This window comes from Bombina bombina, chromosome 1 (assembly GCF_027579735.1).
Source record: "Bombina bombina isolate aBomBom1 chromosome 1, aBomBom1.pri, whole genome shotgun sequence".
Taxonomy (NCBI): domain Eukaryota; kingdom Metazoa; phylum Chordata; class Amphibia; order Anura; family Bombinatoridae; genus Bombina; species Bombina bombina.
Genome location: NC_069499.1, coordinates 1,553,929,016 through 1,553,947,889, shown reverse-complemented (window position 1 = coordinate 1,553,947,889; position 18,874 = coordinate 1,553,929,016). Strand labels below are relative to the sequence as shown.

At 41.6% G+C, this 18,874-nt stretch overlaps 1 protein-coding gene across 1 annotated transcript in view; it reads right to left on the bottom strand.

The window, feature by feature from the left end:
• Positions 1 to 11,761: 11,761 nt before the first annotated feature.
• The window catches only part of TEN1 (TEN1 subunit of CST complex), a 48,441-nt gene continuing 41,328 nt past the window's right edge, over positions 11,762 to 18,874 (bottom strand). Inside the window, exons 3-4 of the mRNA XM_053709205.1 lie at positions 13,846 to 14,003; positions 11,762 to 11,933 (exon numbers count right to left, since the gene is read on the bottom strand). Of these exons, the coding sequence (XP_053565180.1) occupies positions 11,809 to 11,933; positions 13,846 to 14,003 (283 nt within the window). The 3' untranslated portion in view covers positions 11,762 to 11,808. The remainder of the gene's footprint in view (positions 11,934 to 13,845; positions 14,004 to 18,874) is intronic.

Genomic DNA, 18,874 nt, shown 5'->3' with positions numbered 1-18,874 from the left:
ACACACTAAACCGGTGGAACTGTGTGCTGTTGGAGATGGGGACGCACTAAGAGGCATCAGGGTAGCGCACTGGACAGTAAAACGCGCTAAACTGGTGTTGCTGTTGGAGATGGGGACGCACGAAGAGGCATCAGTGTAGCACACTGGAGAGTAAAATGCGCTAAACCGGTGGTACTGTGTGCTGTTGGAGATGGGGACGCACTAAGAGGCATCAGGTTAGTGCACTGGAGAGTACAACGTGCTAAACCGGAGGTGCTGTGTGCTGTTGGAGATGGGGACGCACTAAGAGGTATCAGTTTAGCGCACTCGAGAGTACAATGCGCTAAACCGGAGGTACTGTGTGCTGTTGGAGATGAAGACGCACTAAGAGGTATCAGGTTAGCGCACTGGAGAGTAAAACGCACTAAACCGGTGGTACTGTGTGCTGCTGGAGATAGGGACGCGCGAAGAGGCATCAGTTTAGCGCACTGGAGAGTAAGACGCGCTAAACTGGTGGTACTGTGTGCTTTTGGAGATGGGGATGCACTAAAAGCATCAGTTTAGCACACTGTACTTACCAGTGCCCTAACCTCATACCTCCTAGCTTGGCCTCAAGGCAGTTGACTGGTAGACGGCGGTCAACGTTTTGGGCACCCCTGAAATAGAACATACAATTTTAAACTATTTTCCAATTTACTTACATTATATTTGCTTTATACTCTTGGGGGCTGATTTATTATAGTGCGAGCGGGAATGATATGATGTAGCGTATCATGTCCGCCGCACATCCATAAATGCCGACAGCATACGCTGTCTGCGTTTATCATTGCACAAACAGTTCTTATGAACTGTTTGTGCAATGCCGTCCCCTGCAGATTCTTGGCCAATCGGTTGCTAGCAGGGGGTGTCAATCAGCCCGATCGTATAGGATCGAGCAGATTGAAGACCGCAGCCTAGGAGGCAGCGGACAAGGCTCACACGGAAACAGGGGCATCAAGCTCCATTTGGAGCTTGATAATTCGGCCCCTTGGCATCCTTTGTTGAAGAAGCAGCAATGCACTACTTGGAGCTAGCTGAACACATTAGGTGAGGCAATGACAGGTATAGATGTGCAGCCACCAATCAGCAGCAAGCTTCCAGTAGTGCATTGCTGCTCCTAAGCCTATCTAAGTATGCTTTTCAACAAAGAATACCAAATTAGATTATATAAGTAGAATCGAATGTTGTTTAAAACTCCATGCTCTATATCTATAATGAAAGAAACATTTGGGTTTCATGAGCATTTATCATTATTTATGGTGTGCCCTTTCACTGTAATTTAAAGGGACAGTCTACACCTTGGTCACTGGTATTGGTATTGCCATTACCAGTTCACATTTAATTCACAAATTATTGGCAAATCAGTATAGAAGTTCAGTTCTATAGGAAGGGAATCTAACCTTAATGACCCCATATGTGGGATACAAGATGGAAAAAAAAAAGATGAAGAATAAGAAAAAGTTGATAAGCAAGCAAGCAAGCAAAGAGATCCACTATTAACCACACTAGAAAGTCATGTAACTGAAGCAAGATGCATTTATCTAATCTCAGCCCATTCAATCCATCAAAAACCTGGCTTTTCATTCAGCCATTGTGGTAGATTTATCATACCCCAGGCGGACCTGCATCGCTAATTCCCGACAACATACGCTGTCGGCATTTAACATTGCACAAGACTTTCTGGTGAAATGCTTGTGCAACGCTGCCCCTGCACATTCGCAGCCAATCGGCCACTAGCAGGGGGTGTCAATCATCCCAATCATATCTGATCGGGAGGATTGCAGTCCGCCACCGCAAAGGTGGCGGACGAGTTAAGCAGCAGAGGCATTAAGACCGCTGCTTTTTAACTCCTGTTTCCGGACGCATCCACTGCTTGATAAATGTACCCCATTGTATTCTTTAGACTCAGAAAGTACTTGGCCTACACTAAGATATTTTTTGTTCAAACAATAATGAACCCACAGGCTGGTAAGCTCTAATATCTTTTTATCTCTTGTCCTAATCAAGGCAGATGATGTATAACACTTGTGTGAAATTATCTATCTTGAAAACTAAATTTTATTTGGTGAAAAAAAACTGCTAATTAACTTCTGTGGAATTTAATCTTTTGCACTGACCACTTTTTTGCCATTTTTTCATTTCTTTCTTGAGAAAGGCCTTATAAAGGGTCCGAAACGCGTTGAAAGGAATTGGTGAGCATTATTTTAATACTTTTATACTTATTTATAGCAATATTGCACTATGTTCTCTTTTTATCTTTAGGAATCATTAAGGAAATTAGTCTATGAAAAAGACAATACTACACCATCTTAAAACCAAATTACAACTCACATACTAAGGATATACTCAAAAGGAAGAATTTAAATTCACTCAGTCACTAACACTACAAACAACTAATACTGGATACCTTATTTTGCATCACATTTGGATACAACTAATTAGTGATCATTTTTTTGGCTTTCACTCAGTTTTATTTTTAATTTTTGATACACCCAGTCCTTCCACATTTTTTCACTATTTTTTCACCTATTTTTTCACTGTTTCACATACTTCTAAGTATATTTTTTGCCTTTTTTTTTTTTTTTTGATATATCTTTTGACTTTTTACTGTTGTTTATTGTTTCAACACATTTTTTTTCACGGATTATTTTTCACGGCTTACATATATTATTATTCTCTGGTTATTATTAAGAAGAAGACTTATAAACTATAAGGACCCAAGGATATCACAATTTTCCTTCTAATTGTTTTATTGTGCAATCCCAAATCTATTGCTGTTATAAAATTTATTGCTGCTATACTGTTGTTATATGTTGCTATTCTGAATAATTTTTTGCAGATTCTATTGTTGTGAATTGGTGATTTTATTGTTGCAATAACAACACCACATTGTGATTTTATTGTTATAATTTTTATTGTTTACCACATGGATCCATGTTTCAATCTATATTGTTTATATTGTCTGTACTAATAAATCCTTAATATTGATAGATTCACTAACATAAGCTGTTCATTTTACATCACAACTCGCTTTCCATCAGCCTCTAGTTAGGCGCTTCTTGGATCTGTAAATATCATTTGTTCTTATTTAGGGGGGTGGCTAGGTACCCTATCATCCAGGAGCAAGTGGGAAGTATTTGAGCGCTGTGAGATACAATAATGCTGCTGACCTCATACTCCTCATGGTTGTCAACAAAGATAGGACGGGGACGAAGCAACACAGTGGTAAACTGATTACAAACCAATGGTTTCAAGAGGGAGACATGAAAAACATTGGAGATGCGCATAGCAGGAGGAAGGTCAAGAGCCACAAGATTAACCCGTCGGAGTATTCGAAAAGGACCAACATAACGGGGAGCCAATTTATTGGAAGGCACACAAAGGTTCAAGTTGCGGGAGGACAGCCAAACTCTCTCACTAACCTGGTAGGAAGGTGCGGGCAGACGCCTACGATCACCCTGGAACTTTTGGCGCTGCATAGAACGATGAAGGCAATCCTGAATCTGCACCCACGTGGAACGGAGTTGCCAGAGATGCTCCTCCAAAGCCGGAATACCCTGAGACATGAATGAATCGGGCAACAAGGATGGTTGAAACCCATAATTCGCCATGAATGGGGATAACTTGGAGGAATCATTAATAGCACTATTACGAGCAAACTCTGCCCAAGGTAACAGTTCAGACCAATTATTGTGGAGATCTGAGACATAGCAACAGAGGAACTGTTCCAGAGCTTGATTAGACCGTTCCACAGCCCCATTGGATTGAGGGTGATATGCTGAGAAGGAAAGCTGGATCCCCATTTGAGCACAAAAGGAACACCAAAATCTGGAGACAAACTGGCTTCCCGGGTCCGACACTATCTCCTTGCGTAATCCATGAAAACGGAAGACCTCCCGGGCAAAAATTGAAGCAAGCTCCTAAGTGGTAGGCAGCTTCATCAAGGGAATGCAATGTGACATTTTAGAAAAACTGTCAACCACCATAAGGATAACAGTATTGCCATTGGAAACAGGGAGCTTGACAATGAAGTCCATGGAAAGATGTGTCCAAGGACGCTCACCATTAGCAATAGGTTGAAGAAGACCCACAGGAAGAAGTTGAGGAGTCTTATTCTGTGCACAAACTGAGCAGGAGGCAACATCAGAACGAAGACCTGGCTACCAGAATTGTCGAGTGACAGACCAAATCATTTGGTTCTTGCCTGGGTGACCTGCGGCTTTAGGATAGTGGTAAGTGTGCAAAAGTTTAGTTCGAAGATTCTCAGGAACAAAACACTTACCACAAGGTTTCTCAGGAGGTGCATTGGTTTGTGCAGCCAGGATCTCCTCCCCAAGGGAGAAGTCAAATTAGTACGTATGGTAGCCAAAATATGGTCAGGAGGTATAACAGGAGTAGGTACAGACTCTAACCCTAACATTCTTACTACCAGGCAGGTAGGAGACCACATTATTAAACCGAGACAAAAATAGTGTCCATCTGGCCTGTCGGGTCGACAAACGTTGTGCTTCAGATAGATAAGTTAAATTCTTGTTGTCAGTAAGAATGAGCACTGGCACGCTAGTACCCTCGAGAAGATGCCTCCATTCCTTGAGTGCCAAAATTATGGCCAGTAATTCCCTGTCGCCAATTTCATAATTGCACTCCACTGGAGACAATTTCTTAGAGAAGAAACCACACGGATGCAAGGAACCGTCAGGCGTAGGACGTTGAGACAAGAGGGCACCTACTCCAGTCCCAGATGCATCGACATCAAGAACGAAAGGCAGGACAGGGTTAGGATGAGCCAGAACTGGAGCGGCAGCAAAGGCAGTCTTAAGACTATCAAAGGCCTTAATGGCAGTAGGTGACCAATGGAGTGGATCATTCTCTTTACGGGTCATGTCTGTGATAGGTTTGACCAAGGAAGAAAAGTTTTTAATAAACTTCCTATAGTAATTGGCGAACCCTAAAAAACGTTGAATAGACCGAAGACCAACTGGGCGAGGCCACTGCAGAACTGCAGATAACTTGTCAGGATCCATGGTGAACCCTGCAACGGAGATAACATAACCTAGGAAGGTTACTTGAGTCTGATGGAACTCACATTTCTTGAGTTTACAAAACAGGCCGTTCTCACGTAATCTCTGAAGTAACATCAGAATGATAAGCCTCAAGTGTGGGTGAATGTATGAGGATGTCATCTAAGTACACCACAACACACTGTTGCAACATATCTCGTAGGACATCATTAATAAATTCCTGAAAAACAGCAGGAGCATTACATAGGCCAAAGGGCATTACAAGATACTCATAATGCCCGCTCCTGGTGTTAAACGCTGTTTTCCATTCGTGGCCCTCCTTAATCCTAACGAGATTGTATGCTCCTCTCAAATCAAGTTTAGTAAAGACCGTAGCTCCCTTGAGGCGGTCAAAGAGTTCTGCAATGAGTGGAATAGGGTAAGCATTCTTAATGGTAAGACGATTAAGACCCCTATAATCGATGCATGGTCTTAACTCGCCACCCTTTTTCTTCACAAAGAAGAAGCCAGCCCCTGCAGGAGAGCAGGATTTGCGGATGATCCCCCGCGACAGAGCATCGGCAACATACTCCTCCATAGCACAATTCTCTGCAACAGACAGAGGGTAGACCCGGCCCTGAGGAGGAATGGCTCCGGGTTGCAGGTCTATGGCACAATCGTAAGACCGGTGAGGAGGCAACGTACCGGCACGCACCTTGTCAAAAACATCTAGGAACTCTCGGTACTCCTCTGGCAATTGAGATACTGAAGAAGTGCACAAGACTTTAACTGGTTTCCGAAGACAAGTGGAAATACATTGCGGGGACCACGACAAAATTTCGGACCTGCGCCAGCCGAGACTGGGATTGTGCTTTTGGAGCCAGGGATAACCCAGAACAACCGGAAAATGTGGAAAGTTTAACACCTGGAACTGGAGGGGTTCAAAATGGAGAGCCCCAACAGCCATGGACAATGGAGCAATTTCGTGAGTAACAAATGCGGGCTGAAGGGGCCTGCCATCAATGGCCTCAATAGCAAGCGGAACGGACCGAGGCAAAACAGGAATGGAGTGCTTTGATACAAAAGCGCTGTCAATGAAATAGCCCGCAGCACCGGAGTCAACAAGAGCCTGAGTGACTATGGAGGAGTCCACCCAAGAAAGGACAACCGTGACCAAAGGTTTCTCCTTAAGCAATTCCAGGGACGAGGATAAACCACCCAAGGTCTGCCCCCGACAGGTGTGAGCGTTTCCCGGCCGTGTAGGACAAGACTTCAAAAGGTGGCCCTGTAACCCACAATAGAGGCAGAACCCCTCCCTCCTCCTAAAGGCCCTCTCCGCCGCGGAGAGACACGTGAATCCCAACTGCATCGGCTCAGCAGTACCTGGTGACTCAGGATCAGGAGGCATGGTAGGAGAGGGAGGCATGGGTGGGATAGAACACGTAGGAGACAACGGAACAGGAGGCTTCCGCAAGCGCTCCTTGAAAAAGGGCCTCTCTCTGAGTCTGATGTCAATTAGGATCAAAAAAGACACCAATGCCTTGAGATCCTCTGGTAAATCTCTGGCAGCAACTTCGTCTTTAATCGCATCAGAGAGCCCATGAAAGAAGGCGGCAACAAGGGCTTCATTGTTCCAATCTACCTCTGCGACAAGCGTACGGAACTCAATAGCATACTGAGCAACAAATCTTGTACCTTGCTGAATGGACATGAGTCGTTTAGCAGCAGAGGAGGAGCGAGCCGGAACATCAAATATCCTTCGAAAGGAGGCCACAAATTCAGGGTAATTTGAAATCACAGGTTTATTAGTCTCCCACAAGGGATTAGCCCAGGCAAGAGCTGTGTCAGAGAGTAACGAGATGAGAAATCCCACATTAGCTCTGTCAGAGGGAAACGCCTGAGGTAACATCTCAAAGTAAATGCCCACCTGGTTCAAAAACCCTCTGCACTGAATAGGATTGCCTCCATATCGCTGAGGTAGAGGTGCAGAACCGGACATGCTCCTGGTAGGCATAGGTGCAGCAGAGGAAACAGGAGCAGCCATAACTTGCGGGACAAATGTGCAGTGCGAGTCAGCAGGGTTTGCTAGTGCAAATTGATCCAAGCGGTGATCCTGTACATCCATCCTGGAAATGATGGCAGGTAAAGGTGGCTTATTAGCACCATCAGGATTCATGGCCTTTGCGTAATGTCAGGGTGCCAGGAATCAGACTGAGACGAGAAGTGCAAAAATAATCACACGCCAGGAGTCAAAACCAAAGCTGGTAGTCAGACGAGCAGAGTCAGGAGCCAAAGCGAATAGTCAGACGAGCCGGAATCAGGAACAAGGAAAACAGCAGAGTCAGGAACAAGCCAGAGATCAGGAACCAGGAAGGACGTCAGGCAGCCAGGTAATACACAGGAACTCTCACAAACAGGTCTGAGACAACGCAAAGGCAAAGCATACTGAACAGAAGCCCTTAAAATAATAAGTGATGACATCACAATTCTGAGACTGCATCCTGTCTCACACGGATGATGCACACCAGTCTGGCCATAAAAGGAAGTGCAGGAAATGAGCAGCATCCCCCACAATGCACCATAGTCAGCAAGAGATGACATCATTGTCACGTAACGCTGCATAACCTGGTCATTATTTACTTTGAAGCAAAGTATCGTACTATGTGTGAATTCATCCTGGAATCTAAACTTTATGTCAATTATAACCTTTTAAACAAAATCCCAAACTGCCAGTCTCACAGTCTAATGTCAAAAGCTCATACCTATCTATTAATAGCAACCACATACTTATAATAAAGGGGCATAACGAGTTAGATAGAGCTAATGCTCAGATTTACGGCATATGGGTTTCATATAAGTGATATTCTATATCTCTCAATCGCATATACGGGCTAGAGAATACTTGATCATAATATATACCCCAATGTTAGATCAATAATTCTATAGTTTCAATGACATGTAATGGGAGACCATAGTCACTCTGTACGATGTGCCAATGTTGACGCATACGTCTACCGACTAACCTCAGGTCTGGGCAATATTTCGTAGTAAATGTCATACGTTTGGTGTCCACAATTTCATAGTTTTTCTTGTCACCAGCATCAGATCCATCACAGATCTCTCTAGCTTGGTTGATCACTTTCGGTCGGTATCCTCTTTCAAGGAACTTGGTGGTCATCTGTTCAAGTTGGTATTCTTTGGCCATTGGGTCACTCTTGTTCCCGACATCCCTTTGCATCTGTGCCTTGGGGATTGCCTTCCATAAAGCACTTGGGTGGATTATATAACTATACACAGTTAAGGGGACATGAAATTCATTTTTGTTTCTTTCAGGATAAGAAAGAACATACCATTTTATACAACTTTCCAATTTACTTCTATTATCTAATTTGCTTCACTCTCTTGATGTCCTTCACCGAAGGAGCCTGCCAATCAAAAGAGACAAATGTGCACAGGCGCCAATCACCAGCTAGCTCCTTCTAGTGTAGGATTTGTACATATTATTTTTTAAAAACAGTGGATAGCAAGAGAACAAAGTACATTTGAAAATAGAAGTGAATTTGAAAGTGTTTTAAAATTACTTTTTCCATCTCAATCGTGCAAGTTTAATTTTGACTTTCCTACCCCTTTAATTCTAAAACAGACTTAGGTTCTTTTAAACAAAGGTGACTACTTATTAAGTGGTCAGCAGGGCATGTTTACTTTGTTATGCTGCCCTAGGCACACAACAATCTGTTTGCACCATCTCCTACACCCAAATTTTACATCACAACTACCACATTTTCTATTTCCCACATGCAAGCTATATTAGTTATAAGCAGGAATGAGTTAATGATACATTGAACAGTGATTTGATCACCATACAGCCAGTAATACAGAGCAGTGATTTAACCCCATATGTCAAGTAACAAAACAATGTATCAATTCTGGCAGCAGCAGGTTTAACCCCACTTACAGAGCAGGAAGGAGACAGACTAAACAAAAGGGATATAAAATGTTGTCTTTATTAATTAGGTTTTATAACTGAAGATGATGTAACTATGCAATAACTACTATATACACAAAGCCTGAGAATAACAAGGCAAGTTCAGAGTAGGCCAGAGTTCATTCCAGTTTATTTAAATAAAAGGCAATTAAACCTGAATCTAAGCAGCCGATCCAGTGTCAGGTGTGTAAAGATGGGGTACAGGGACATTTCCAGAGTAAGCTAAAATAACCCAATACAAGGTTTTTTGTTCAGAGAGCTGGGAAGCAAGATGCTTTCTCAGAGAGCAGTAGATTCAAAAGGTTCCACCGATTGGCTGCATTCCAGCAAACCTTACAGCCACTCTAATAGGTTGCAGCCTGGCACGCCTTACAACCACAAGGACCAGTGGTTTAAAGGGACAGTCAACACATTAGTCATCTTAAAGTCTTACCTTAGATTAAGCTGCAAATATCCTCCTGCACCCCTTTCTATGCAGCAGGAGCAGTACAAAAAGTTATTTTAAAATGAATATTGTTTCTGGTCACTTTGAAAAGGCTGCCAAGCTCCGCCCACTGATGACATCACAATCTGGGCTGCATCTATGCACTCTGCCGAATAGCATTGACTCCAACTAATGAGTCTGTTGTAACTAGTGAAGTCTTTAAAGCAGCCCAGATCGTGATGTCATCAGTGGGCTGAGCTTGGCAGCCATTTCAAAGTAACCTGAAACACTATTCATTTTAAAATAACTTTTTTACTGTTTCTGCTGCATGATATAGAAAAGGTGTAGGAGGCTATTTTTAGCATAATCTAACGTAAGACTTTAAGATGATTTAAGTGTAGACTGTCCATTTAACCTGCATATAGCTAGGCACAGTGATTTAACCCCAATACAATGCAGTGATTTAACCCTCTACTGCTAGTACTACATTAATCCTTTACTACTAGTACTACACACAGAGTATTAGTTTAACCTGCCAGGTGTCATGTAGGAAGCCATTACTTATTAATGCTCTCTTTGAGAAAGAAAGAAAAAAGGGATTTGTTGTGTATCATTATTTACCTCTGTCTGATACAGATATCCATTTTCCCCTTGGCATTCGCGCATTAGACCTCAAGACCTATGCAGGAAGGATTAAAATATGCCACACTCAGCACCAGCCAATGCATATGTATAAGTCCATAGTGGCCTTTTTAACCCCTTTTTTATCTGCAAGGTTTGCTGGGCAATGCAAATCAATGTGATGCAGCCAGCAACAAGGGTCACTGCAATCTGCGATGGAGAATTTATATAATGAGACAATGAAATGACAAAATAAAATGGACACAGGGGATGGGGAATTTGATAAAATGTGTCTAATTGCTCCCGGCCCTGTGCTGAGCATCAGATAATAAGAGATGAAAGATCCACTTTTATTGCCGTGATCTTGATCTAGCTAAACACACACTACAAGATATCTGATTTTTTAGGTTCAATAACTATAAAATACACTAGAATTTTTACCAGGAAATTAAGTTCAAGGAACTGAACTGCCCATAAACTGGCAAATTCATATACATATATATTTACACTTTGCTGTCCATTGCTGCGCTACTTACGCCCTCCGTTGTGCTAGTTCTCATGCTGTTTCTGATGGCATGAGAACGAGGCTGATATTGGAGCCTATGGAAGCGCCCTCTCATGAGTGCAATGCAAACAAGAGGTCACGTTCGTATTGCACCTCACGTGTAATACCAGCACACATCTGTGTGCACTGGTATTACTAAGTTGAGCGCAAACATCGCTTTCGCAGAACTTTGCGCTCAACTTATAATCAACCCTTAACGTTTTTAAAATCAAAATACTCTGAAAGTTCGGAAATTTTTAAATATCTGTAGCTGTTTTCTTTGCCTAAAAGCTGTTGTACCTTGGTGTTAGCTTTAGAAATTCCTGAAGGCCAAATAATTACAAAAATATGTGACACACCTTATACAGGTAGATAGAAAGAGGGAGAGACACGTTTGTGTATTAAAAAAATGACTTGGCCCACCCAGTTATTATTTTTACAAAAAATAAAAGTGAGGTGGGTGGTGACTAGCAGAGAAACAACTATTATGGTTTTGTTTTTTTCTCAGGTTAAGCACTTCTCTCTCTGTGATGGGAAAACCAAACAGGAACCCCTTACCGAGAATGCCTATAGGAATACAGCTGAACCTTACTGACCAAACAAGTTGGAATGATCGCCTGGGGTTGGCATATCTGCCTGGTATTTTGGTGGCAGACTGTGCTCTTTTGGTCCCGTCAGACTGACATACTGCAGGAAAGGTCTTTTGAGCAACAAAATTTGGACCCCATGCCAGTGTGCTTAGAGGTATATATCTGTATCTTGTTGACACGGCTCACAGAGCACTAGATTGTCTGAGGTTGCCAAGTTTATCATTCGGAGTGGGGCTATCTGGATTTAGGGGCTGGATTGTTGCTTTTCTTTTTAGGGAAAACCAGATTGTGGACAAGTTTTTTCTCTGTGAAAGGTACAGAACAAGTTATTACCATTACATTTGTTTGTTCCTTGGTTGAGAAATTCCCTTGGTTCATTAGTATAACTTTTTTTATGCTTGTTTTTACCCCAAACCCAATGTCCTAAGCATGGTTAACATTATCATCAAACTTTCTTACAACAATCTGTCACCAGGCTCTCACTCTTTGTAGATTCTGAAATGGATCAATCCTCACTCCGTATACACCACCTGTGTATTCCATCTCATTATTATATATACACTTATAATTAGACAGGAAGCAGATGATTTTGTTTACTTCTCTTAACCAATATCCAAACAACAATATCAACTTCCTGCTGCTTCTCGTTCCTTGAAATATCTTCTTTGCTCCTCGACTGCCTGCTGTAGACGGGAGAAGTCCACTCCATCGATGCAGGTCAACAAGCGAGCATGTAGGACTGGCAGGGCCCCTGTTGAGTCAAATAGTTAAAAATGTAATGGGCATCATCACTCCCTAGTGGGTAAAAGGTGTCACATCCTCAGCCTACGAGCTGTCACTAATGAGTGATTAGCAACAGATGTATGATCTCAAAAATGAAGGCAAGCAAGAGAGAGTGAAGGAGCTGTAAGAATTAGGTGCCTTTTTTGTCTGCATTTATCATTGCACAAGCAGTTCTTGTGAACTGCTGGTGCAAAGCCGCCCCCTGCAGATTCACGGATTGAAGACCGCAGCCTCAGAGGCAGCGGACAAGTTATGGAGCAGCGGTCTTTAGGCCGCTAGCAGGGGGTGTCAATCAGCCCCATCGTATTCGATCAAGTTGATTTCTGTCAGCGGCCTCTGAGCAGTTGTCTTTAGACCGCTGCTTCACAACTTCTGTTTCTGGCGAGCGATCAGAGCTTAATAATTCGGCCACTTAGTCTTTTAATTATAAATATTATATGCCTTGATTAGATTAAACTAATTATAGACAAATATTCAGTCTGGGTCAGATTAAAATAACACTCATATTTGATCAAATATTAGTTGACACAAATCTATTTATTAATTATCACAAGTGAAGATTAATACCTTGAGATCTAGAGGTACCAGATAACAACAGTTAATTCCAGCTCACTGTATTTATATACATTTTAAACTAATCAGCTTAGTCCATACCATATGGCCGATTTATCATGCCCCGTATGGTGCCGTATGCACCCGTTTCTGTGCGAGCCTTCAGGCTCGCCGGAAACAGTAGTGAAGAAGCAGTGGTCTTAAGACCGCTGCTCCTTAACTCGTCTCTGAGGTGGCGGACAGCAATCAGCCCGATCGGATATGATTGGGTTGATTGACACCTCCTGCTAGCGGCCGATTGGCCACGAATGTGCAGGGAGCGGTATTGCACAAGCATTTCACGAGAACTACTGGTGCAATGATAAATGCAGACAGCACATGCTGTTGGCATTTATCTCTATGCGGCAGAAATGATCTTCTACCGCGGATCATGTCCATCCGCACATTGATAATTCGGCCCCAATAAGTGAATGGCTAATTATATATACTGTATGTTAACATCTTTAGAAGACTTCATAAACTTGGCTGACGTATAGATAATTCTATGTTAACTTTACTCATGCGCAGTTCCATAGCAATTTAATAATAACTTGTCAGTAGCTAGCAGTAAATAGTCTTTTAAGTGAGAAGAGCAACGGAGTGTAAATGTCACAGTTCTAAATATAATGCCCTTGTAAAGGATTAACCTATTGTTAAAGGGCAATTATACACTCATTTTTTCTTTGCATAAATGTTTTGTAGATGATCTATTTATAAAGCCCATAAACTTTGTTTTTTAAAAAAAATTATAATTTTGCTTATTTTTAAATAACATTGCTCTGATTTTCAGACTCCTAACCAAGCCCCAAAGTTTTATTTGAATACCGTCAGCTACCTTCTCCAGCTTGCTCCTGTTTGTGTAAAGGGTCTTTTCATATGCAAAAGAAGGGGGAGGGGGGAGTGTCTTATTTCCCACTTGCAGTGGGCTTTCCAACTGCCTTTTAAACAGAGCTAAACTGAAAGCTTCCAAGTACGTTTTTAAACCATTTTATACTGGATCTTTATATCAATATCTGTGCATCTTATTCTTTAGCAGTGTCTATTACATGCAGTTATATGAAAATGAGTGTATACTGTCCCTTTAACTGAATCCTGACTAATGCTTATATTAGTTACATTTATAACTCCACATTCTATATTTTATAACTCCGCAGAAGGTGTTTTTATTCTAAATCAGCTTCCCCATCAGCTGACTGTGTGCATTATTGTTCTTAGGATGCAGCAAACAAGCATTTTGTTTTTTTATAAAGGGGTTAGAAAGACTTTAGTCTACAATTGCAGTCACTCACCTTCATCTCTTTCTAGCTCCCCCAATGCCAAAAAATAAGAGCCCAATCGGGCGATAAAGGGCTCAACGAACTTGGTGCTCACTCGCAGCTGCTGAAGTGTAGAGGAGTGCTGAGCTGTGAGCGTTGCCTCTGACTGCACCATATTGTAACTGCTAAGCCTGAGTACAGAATAGAAACACGTGGAGACGTATCAGACAGGAATAGGAAAAAAGAGCAAGAGATAAAAAAATTAAACTCAAAAAGGTAAATCCCAATAAAATGTTTGAAAAACTATTGAAAAGTTTACCTAGGTAGGCATTGGAAGTAATGCATTGCGGCACTACAGCTTTCTTTAAAGTGCCATAAAACATTTTGAGTCATGTGCATATTATAAAAGGGTTAACTGAGGTAAAACAGTGTGTGATTTAAAAAAAAAAAAAGCTTATAGGTATTTTAATAAAATGTACAAAAATCTGCAAAACTACTTACACTTTAGTGTTGTCAAGTGTAGCCTGCTCCACCTCCCTTATCAGTGTCTTACTCCAAACCCTGAGATATCATGTACAAAAGTGCATGTGAGGATAATTACTTATGCAAGTAAGGGGGCTGAGGAGGGACATCAGATACTGCTATTGTTTGTTGTCAAGAGGCTTGCTAGTTTCCATGGGGATAATGTCACATGCTTCAGCATTATTCTGTGCACTGCTTTAGTCAGGAGTCATGTGACTCTGCCCCCTACCGTGCATGTGCATGAGTGCATTCTGCTATAGCTATGGCCTGGATAGCACCTTCAATATATGGAAGTGCAAAGGGGGGTGGGGGAGGGGGAAAGCTTGCTGTAAACAAAACTATGCCTGAATTAAAGGGGTTAATGAGAGTTAAAAAAGAAACCGTTTTGCATACTGTTTTATGTCCCTTTAACTTTGCGTTTAACTCCTCAGCAGGAGTTTAAGGGAAATAAAAGGGTAAAAAGAAAATGCTGCATTGTAGTTTATTATTACACTGTTGCCTGCATATAACAACAGCTCCAGAGCAGCAATGCACTACTGGGAGCTAGCTGAACATATGTAGTGAGCCAATGACAAGGGGCATAAATGTGTAGCCACCAAACAGCAGCTAGCTCAAAAAAGTGCATTGCTGCTCCCGAACCTACCTAGGTATGCTCTTCTACATATGATACCAAGAGAACTAAGAACATTTGACAACATAAATTAAAAAGTAAAATTGCCTGCTAGCTGAATCATGAAAGCTTAAAAAGGAACATGAAACCTAATTTTTTTCCTTTCATGATTCAGATAACGAATACAATTTTACAAAAGTTTCCAATTTACTTCTATTATAACATTTGCTTTGTTCTCATGTTATTCTTTGTTGAAGAGATATCTAGATAGGTATCGTGCCCATGTCTGAGGCACTACATGACAGGAAACAGTGCTGCCATTTAGTGCGCTTGTTAATGTATAACATTCTTGCAAAACTGCTGCCATATTGTGCTCGACACATGCACGCTCCTGAACTCACATCACTGCTTTTTAACAAAGGATGCCAAGAGGACAAAGAAAATTTAATAATAGTAGTAAATTGGAAAGTTGTTTAAAACTGTATGATCTATCCGAATTATGAATGATTTTTTGGGGGTATTATGTCCCTTTAGTTTTGGCTGTCATGCCTCTTAAACACAAAGTTGCACAGTAGCAATAGTGTAATAACAACATATTCACATTAGAGCAGTTTCTTTTTGCAGTTCTATGTCCCTTTAGATTTAGCAATGTGTATTTTCTCACACTATCAGCATACAGGCTGGTGTGCACTGTAAATCAACAGCTCAATGACAATTCTCAATACAGAAGGGTGATCGAGAATCCCCTCGTGTGCACAATGAGGGATCTTGAAACCCTTCTATTGAATGCAGTGCAAGAACATATTATCACCCAAACAGAATTTGATTTTTTACTACCAATCCACCCCAAAATTCCAACATTCTACACCATTCCAAAGGTCCACAAAGTAGGTTCAGTATATCCTCCCGGCAGACCTATAATAGCCGGCATAGGTGGACCTCTGGAATGCATTGGAGAATATATTGACCACTTTTTGAAACCCTTTGTTGGTTATCTTCCCTCGTTTGTTCAGGATACACCTGACCTCCTAAGGAAGATCAATGGACTAGTACTAGATGAGAATACCATATTAGCCACCATTGATGTGGAATTATTGTATTCTTGTATTCCTCATGCCAATGGAATACAAGCTACTAGATTCTATCTCCAACAAAGAGGAATATCACTTCAGTCTCATACTAATTTTGTGTGTGATCTCTTACTTTTTGCTCTAACACATAATTCTTTTTGTGTTCAATAATAAATATATTCAACTTAGAGGCACAGCAATGGGGGCAAATTTTGCCCCTTCCTATGCCAGCCTCTACCTTGGATTTTGGGAACACAACATTGTACTTAATATGGAACCAACAGGAACACACGTATTGTGGCTATGCTACATCGACCATGTGTTGCTGCTGTGGTGTGGTGACGAACATGCATTGAATAAGTACGTTGCAAATCTGGATAACAAAGAATACAATCTGAAGTTTACTTTAACTTATAGCCCTTTAGAAATGAATTTCCTAGAGCCAGGATGTTATCCATGCAGACTATGCAAAGCATGCAATAACATAGAGGGAGCAAACTTCTTTGCATCCAGGAATGGAAAGGTTTACAAAATAATGATACAATAAGATGTAGAACAGAGGGGATTGTCTATCTAGCGAAATGTAGCTGCCCCCTATTCTATGTAGGCAAAAACAAAATTTATGCTTACCTGATAAACTTATTTCTTTCTTGACACGGTGAGTCCACGGGACCATCAATTACAGTTGGGAATATCACTCCTGGCCAGCAGGAGGAGGCAAAGAGCATCACAGCAAAGCTGTTAAGTATCACTTCCCTTCCCACAAACCCCAGTCATTCGATCGAACTAAAGGAGTGAAAGGAAATAACACAAGGTGCAGAGGTGCCTGAGGTTTATATAAAATAAACTGTCTGCAAAAATAGGGAGGGCCGTGGACTCAACGTGTCCACAGGATCATCAATACCCAAGCTAGAGGACACAGATGATAAGGGAGGGACAAGACAGAAACCTAAACAGAAGGCCCCACTGCTTGAAGAACCTTTCTCCCAAAAGAAGCCTCAGCCGAGGCAAAATTATCAAAATGTATAGAATTTAGAAAAAGTGTGTAATGAAGACCAAGTCACATCCTTACAGATCTGTTCTACAGAGGCCTCATTCTAGAAGGCCCACGAGGAAGACACCGCCCTGGTGGAATGAGCTGTAATTCTCTCAGGAGGCTGCTGTCCAGCAGTCTCATAAGCCAGACGAAATAATACTTCTCAACCAGAGGGAAAGAGAAGTGACAGTAGCTTTCTGACCCTTATGTTTTCCAGAAAAGCAAACAAACAAAGCAGAAGACTGAGGAAAGTCCTTCGTAGCCTGCAAATAGAACTTAAGAGCGCGCACAACATCTAAGTTGTGTAATAAACTTTCCTTATTAGAAGAAGTATTAGGACAGAGAGAAGGAACAACAATTTCCTGATTAATAATCCTGTCCGAAACAACCTTAGGAAGAAAACCAAACTTGGTACGGAGAACTGCTTTATCTGCATGAAATATGAGATAAGGAGGCTCACACTGCAAAGCTGAGAGTTCAGAAACTCTCGGAGCAGAACAAATAGCAATAAGAAACAAAATCTTCCAAGATAATAACTTAATGTCTATGGAATGCATAGGCTCAAACGGAGCCTGTTGTAGAACTTTAAGAACGAGGTTAAGACTCCAAGGTGGAGCAACTGATTTAAATACTGGCCTTATTCTGACCAGGGCCTGACAAAAGGATTGAACATCCGGTATGTCCGCCAGACGCTTGTGTAGCAGAATGGAAAGAGCAGAAATCTGACCCTTGAGGGTACTGACAGATAACCCCAAAAAATAAGAGCCCAATCGGGCGATAAAGGGCTCAACGAACTTGGTGCTCACTCGCAGCTGCTGAAGTGTAGAGGAGTGCTGAGCTGTGAGCGTTGCCTCTGACTGCACCATATTGTAACTGCTAAGCCTGAGTACAGAATAGAAACACGTGGAGACGTATCAGACAGGAATAGGAAAAAAGAGCAAGAGATAAAAAAAATTAAACTCAAAAAGGTAAATCCCAATAAAATGTTTGAAAAACTATTGAAAAGTTTACCTAGGTAGGCATTGGAAGTAATGCATTGCGGCACTACAGCTTTCTTTAAAGTGCCATAAAACATTTTGAGTTATGTGCATATTATAAAAGGGTTAACTGAGGTAAAACAGTGTGTGATTTAAAAAAAAAAAAAAGCTTATAGGTATTTTAATAAAATGTACAAAAATCTGCAAAACTACTTACACTTTAGTGTTGTCAAGTGTAGCCTGCTCCACCTCCCTTATCAGTGTCTTACTCCAAACCCTGAGATATCATGTACAAAAGTGCATGTGAGGATAATTACTTATGCAAGTAAGGGGGCTGAGGAGGGACATCAGATACTGCTATTGTTTGTTGTCAAGAGGCTTGCTAGTTTCCATGGGGATAATGTCACATGCTTCAGCATTATTCTGTGCACTGCTTTAGTCAGGAGTCATGTGACTCTGCCCCCTACCGTGCATGTGCATGAGTGCATTCTGCTATAGCTATGGCCTGGATAGCACCTTCAATATATGGAAGTGCAAAGGGGGGTGGGGGAGGGGGAAAGCTTGCTGTAAACAAAACTATGCCTGAATTAAAGGGGTTAATGAGAGTTAAAAAAGAAACCGTTTTGCATACTGTTTTATGTCCCTTTAACTTTGCGTTTAACTCCTCAGCAGGAGTTTAAGGGAAATAAAAGGGTAAAAAGAAAATGCTGCATTGTAGTTTATTATTACACTGTTGCCTGCATATAACAACAGCTCCAGAGCAGCAATGCACTACTGGGAGCTAGCTGAACATATGTAGTGAGCCAATGACAAGGGGCATAAATGTGTAGCCACCAAACAGCAGCTA